This window comes from Opisthocomus hoazin, chromosome 6 (genome assembly GCF_030867145.1).
Source record: "Opisthocomus hoazin isolate bOpiHoa1 chromosome 6, bOpiHoa1.hap1, whole genome shotgun sequence".
In the NCBI taxonomy this organism is placed as follows: domain Eukaryota; kingdom Metazoa; phylum Chordata; class Aves; order Opisthocomiformes; family Opisthocomidae; genus Opisthocomus; species Opisthocomus hoazin.
In genome coordinates this window covers 72,661,997-72,667,212 of record NC_134419.1, presented here as the reverse complement: position 1 = coordinate 72,667,212, position 5,216 = coordinate 72,661,997, and the positions used below count along the sequence as shown (strand labels likewise).

Below are 5,216 nucleotides of genomic sequence, written 5' to 3'. Positions count from 1 at the left end.
TTTTTTCCACCCCCCTACAACTGCATTTTTCCAGCCCTTCCTAGCAGCTTTATTCAGATTTATTTGGCGTGCTTTGGAGAAAGCCACTATATAATCGGGAGGTCAAAGGCATACTGAAGAAAGTTAATAATGGCTGCTAATGGTGCTAACAATTCAGGGTGAATCTTGTCAAAAGTTTTTTTTTTTCGTCTCCCCCCCCCCTTTTTTCCTCCTTTTTTTTTTTTTTTTTTCTGGAAGTCTCAGTCTTTTGATTGTGTGTTTCCTGAAAGCAAGACCAATCATTTCAGTTTATTCACTGGCTAAACTCTACTTGATTGGGGACAAGCACACAAACCATCCATTACGATCTGATATATTATCCAAACAATTTAGTGTATTCATGAGGTAACCTAAATGTGGAGGCTGCAAAATTACCCGTAATCAATTGAAACAGCGAGTGCGCGTCCCTCTGTGTGTCTAACAACTACATGTCTCTGTAATAAGGCAGACATTAAATCATTTTAGAGTTGTACTGTTGAGTACCTGATCACTGGGCGCTCTGGGAAGCTGGACAGTCACATTAGGACGCTGGGACTGAGGAAGCCGCTGCTTTTCCAGTGGGATAAAACCCGACCTTCCTTACTCAAGGTGCTTTACAGATCCCCACCGATCTGACCCTAAGCCGTGCAATATCCAGCATAGACTTCGTCTTCTTCTTCTACTCTTCTGTATTTTTTTTCGTTTTGTTTTGTTTTGCTTTTATTGCACTACATGTTTGGGAAACAAGACAAAATGGACGTTAGATGCGGTTCAGAGACTGAAGCTAACCGGGTCTCGAAGAACGGACATAAGGAGGGCAAGGACAGCAAAGGGTCTGAAGGAAATATTTCTACTTCTTTTTTGAAGGATCAGCAAGGGACTTTTTCCGCCTCTGCAGCTACGGAAGATTGTAATAAAAGTAAATCTAGTTCGGCCGACCCGGACTATTGCAGGAGGATCCTGGTCAGAGGTAGGAGCTGGGGGGATTTCGCGCGGGTGGGGGAAGGTGAGCTCCGTTCACGCCCGGGAGAGCTGTTTGTTTTGTGGCTTTGCCTTCGGTCCGTCCCCGGCTCTGCAAGGACCTTCCCTCGGCTCCGGGGGAGAGACCCCCCCACCGCGGCCGGGCCGGGCCCCGCAGCCCCGCTCCAGCCCTCCTGGATCGCCGTGGATCGCCGCCAGCGGGGAAAGTTCAGCCGCTGCCGTTGCTCCCTGGCTTTGCCCCGCACAGGGCCGACCCCGCTTTATTTTTGGGGGTTTTATTCCCTCTTCCCCGCCCCTGGCTTTGCAGCTTTCTCGGGGTGCAGGTGCCCTCCGGCTCCCTCCGCGCCCGCGAATCCCACACGCCTTCCCCCCGCACAAGGGCGCGGGGCTGCGGTGCCCACCCGGCTGGCGGAGCAGGCAGGCGGGTCCTCTCCGGGGGGCAGGGGCTCCCGCATGCCCCCTCTCCCCGCGCCCACCATCCCAGCAGAGAGAGAGATTTTTAAATCACCATCAGCCTTAAAAACAACGGAGGGATGACGATGGGCTTTTTTTTTAAATAGTTATACGTTTTATTTTCCTCAACCCTCGTGTCCCTCCCAGGCTAAACTAATTAAATTATTGTATACCTACCCCCTTTAAAAAAAAAACAAAAACAAAAAAAAAAAAAACAAACAAAAAACAAAAAAGAAAAATAGCCCTGAAGAAATTTCAGGTTTATGAAGGTGCGGTTTGGGGGAGGAGGGAGAGAACAGAATCGGAACAAAATCAGCGCGAAGAAGGCCTCGTAAACAATAATTAATCCTTGCGCGACCGATTGACCCAGAGAAGGGTCGGATTAAAATGATGTGGCTGTCTCCGGCGTAAAAGGTACCGAGGAGGTAAAATTACGGAAAGCAAAGTTGGGAAGCCTTTAATGTAAGGCGAATCCGGCTCTAGCTTGACAGTCGCGTTAATAAGATTTGTCCCGCTTGCTTTCAGCTGGGGCTACCAGAAAAGTGAGGTTTCTGTGGGCTGTTCGGTGCTGATTCACGGCACCAGTGCTTTGGTTTTTGTGTTTGGTTTTGTGGGAGTATTGGGGATTTTTTCCCCCCCTCCTTCTTCTCCCCTTTGCCAAGGGGACGCGTTCCCCGGGCTGCTGGGTGGGCTGGGGGTGTCCCCACGTTGGCGGTGGGCAGGCAGCCAGCTCCGGGGCTGCGCTGTCGCTGCCCTGGAAGCTCCTGCCCGCTTTCATTTTCGCATGGGAAACTTGTTCTGAAAAAAAAAAATAGTATATTTTGGGGGGCGGCGGGGGGTGTGTGGCGGCTTCCAGCAAGCCCTAACCCGGAGCCTGGGGGGGAACAAAGAGTAGCCCTGCGCTCCAGGCACAAAGCCCGGCCTGGAGGATCTCTCCCCAGCCTCCCAGAAGGGCCTCGGGTGATGCCGCAGCCTCGTACTCTCAGTGCCACATATTCGAGCCAATTTTCCAAAGGGCTGAGGGGACGATTTTCCAGCGCCCTGGGCTCCCACCGCCCCCTCCTTCCTTCTCTGTTGTTGGAGGGTTTTGGCTTTTTTCCCCCCCTTCCTCGGGTGTAGCGGCCAGGTGCAGTTCAACGGACTCGGGGACTGTGCTCCACCCTGACTCGGGTCTCGGCTTTGAAGGCGCTGGCGGCGGAAAAATAAAAAATAAAAATAAATTAGGAAAATAAAAAAAAGAAGAGAGAGGAGCGTGTGCCCGCGTGTGCAAAGCTGACCGCGCCTTTCTTTGCCAGATGCCAAAGGTTCAATCCGAGAGATTATTCTGCCTAAGGGGCTTGATCTGGACCGTCCCAAGCGGACCCGCACCTCCTTCACGGCCGAGCAGCTCTACCGCCTGGAGATGGAGTTCCAGCGCTGCCAGTACGTCGTGGGGCGGGAGCGCACCGAGCTCGCCCGCCAGCTCAATCTCTCCGAGACTCAGGTAGCCCCAGAGCGACGGGGACCCACGGCTGCCGTGCCCTGCCCCGGCCACGACCCCCTCCGCGGGACCCCCCCCTCCCTCCCCGGTCCGGCTCCCCACGCGTGGGCCGGCCCTGCGCGCCTCTTGCGCGCCTCTTGCGCGCCACCGCGCTGCCGGGAGGCGGAGGCCGCCTCCGAGGTGCCCACGCGTGTCTGGTCCGCGGGGGGTTGCGGGGGGTTGGGTGGGCGCGCTGCCCGCCTGCGGGATGGAGCTGAGGGGTGCGTGGGTCCCGGCGAGGGGCCTGTGACTCCGTGCGGGAAGTGGGGGGACCCTCCACAGTCGTGCGTGTCCCCGCACGCCGCGTGGGTCTGCGCACGGCGAGGCCCGAGGGGCCGGCGGGAGCTCGGCCACGCAGCCGACCCCCCCCCCCCCCCCCTTCCCGGGCCGGGGCTCGGCGCCGGCGGCTCTGAGGGGCTGGTGCGGGCCGAGCTGCGCGGCTGCGGCCGGGGCCAAGCGAGCAGAGGCCGCGCCGCTCCCGGCCCGCAGCGAGCGGGAGATCCCCGCGAAACCCGGCGAGGGGAGGCCGCCGCGCTCCCCGTCTGGACACGGGTTCGAGCCGCGAGGTCGGGCAGAGCAGAGCAGAGCGGGCTGTCCGGCGCGTGAAAACCACTCGAGAGTGCGGGGAAGCGTCCGAAAAGACCGAACTTCAGAAAGCCGGTTTGGTATTTCTGCAAAATATCGTGCGAGAAGAACACCCCCCCCCCCCCCCCTCCCCGAGCAGCTAATTGGCGTTTTTAGCCGGGTGGGAATGGCACTGCTCGGAGGACACAGCAGCCGCCACCGGTATTTCCCGCTTTGTTTTGGGGTGGTTTCGTTATTTTTTTGGATTCCTTTTTGAAGTTCGATATTGTTTAAGTCGGGTGGGGAGGGAAGGGAGCGAGACCGTCCACGCCGGGAGGCCGGGGACGAAGCTCGGAGCTGCCGTCGCAGCGGGGAAGCGCGGGGTCCCGGCGAGCGGGGCCGCGGTGTGCGGTGCCGGGGCTCAGGCTGAGCCGGCTTCGGAGCAAGCGGCGGGGAAAGGGCTGGGCCCGGCCCGCGGGGAGCTACCTGCGTGCGGCGAAACGGGTCGGGCTCAAGGCACGGCGCGGTAAAACGAGCCGAGGGCTCCCGGGTTCCCCTCTGCTCCTCCCCGGAGCGGGGGGCAGCCAGGTTTGGGGGGGGGGGGGCGCTTTGTGAGTGTTTGGAACCCTCCCCGTCGACAAGCGCCTGGCAGGAGCCCTCCCGCACCCCACCCCGCAGAGCCGCGCCGGGGTCCCGGGCTGCCGGGCGGGGGTCGCCCGGTCCCCCCCCTCAACCCCGCTGACCCTGCCTCTCTCCCCGGCCCGCAGGTCAAGGTCTGGTTCCAGAATCGGCGCACCAAGCAGAAAAAGGACCAGGGCAAGGACTCGGAGCTGCGGTCGGTGGTGTCCGAGACCGCCGCCACCTGCAGCGTCCTGCGGCTGCTGGAGCAAGGCCGGCTGCTCTCCCCGCCGGGGCTGCCGGGTCTCCTGCCGCCCTGCTCCACCGGAGCCCTGGGCTCGGCGCTGCGGGGGCCCGGCCTGGCGGCGGGCGGCGGCGGCGGCGGGGGGGCCGCTCCCGGCGGCGGCTCCCCGCACCCTCCGGCCGCCGGCCCCGCCGGGCCCCCCCCGCCGGCAGCGCTGCACGGAGCGGCCGCCGCCGCCGGGCACGGGCTCTTCGGGCTGCCGGTGCCCGCGCTGCTGGGCTCGGTGGCGGGGCGGCTCTCCTCGGCGCCGCTGGCCGTGGCCGGCTCGCTGGCGGGCAACTTGCAGGAACTGTCGGCCCGCTACCTGAGCTCGTCCGCCTTCGAGCCCTACTCCCGGACCAACAATAAAGAGAGCGCTGAGAAAAAAGCACTGGACTGACTCTAAGTAACTTCCCCGTATTTATATTTATGGTCTCTTGTTTGTGGCGGTATTTATGGGACGGGCGGCACCCCCCCCCACCCCCCTTCCCCCGCCGCCGCCTGCCCGGCCCCGCGGCGCGGCTCCCTCCGCGGGCCGGGGCGGAGCGGAGCGGAGCGGAGGGGGCGGCCGGGACCGGGGGGCCAGCGCGGACCCCCCCTTCCGGGAGAGCGGTGCAGCTCCCGCAGCGCTCCCCGGCCCGCGGGTCCGCCTGTCCGTGATGGCGGGGGGTGTTTGTCTGTTCGCTTGCTTGGACACCGGTAGGAAAGGGACGGAGCGGGAGAGCGGACGGGGCGCGGTTCGGCTCCCGGCGAGGGAGCGGGATTCGGGATGGAGCTGCC

The 5,216-nt window shown here is 61.8% G+C and overlaps 1 protein-coding gene across 1 annotated transcript; it reads left to right on the top strand.

Moving 5' to 3' along the window:
- Window positions 1–750: 750 nt before the first annotated feature.
- VAX1 (ventral anterior homeobox 1) lies at window positions 751–4,880 on the top strand. The gene is made up of 3 exons (XM_075424318.1): window positions 751–988; window positions 2,748–2,935; window positions 4,303–4,880. The coding sequence occupies exons 1-3, from the start codon at window positions 751–753 to the stop codon at window positions 4,834–4,836; spliced, it is 960 nt and encodes a 319-aa protein (XP_075280433.1). The 3' UTR covers window positions 4,837–4,880.
- The last annotated feature ends 336 nt before the right edge of the window (window positions 4,881–5,216 follow it).

What these genes read in the sequence shown, in the direction of transcription:
- VAX1 (XM_075424318.1), top strand. Translation starts at nt 751, where the DNA reads ATGTTTGGGAAACAAGACAAAATGGACGTTAGATGCGGTTCAGAGACT. An exon ending in CAGGAGGATCCTGGTCAGAG is followed by an intron (nt 989 to 2,747) that starts GTAGGAGCTGGG and finishes TTTCTTTGCCAG; the next exon opens with ATGCCAAAGGTTCAATCCGA. An exon ending in TCAATCTCTCCGAGACTCAG is followed by an intron (nt 2,936 to 4,302) that starts GTAGCCCCAGAG and finishes CCCGGCCCGCAG; the next exon opens with GTCAAGGTCTGGTTCCAGAA.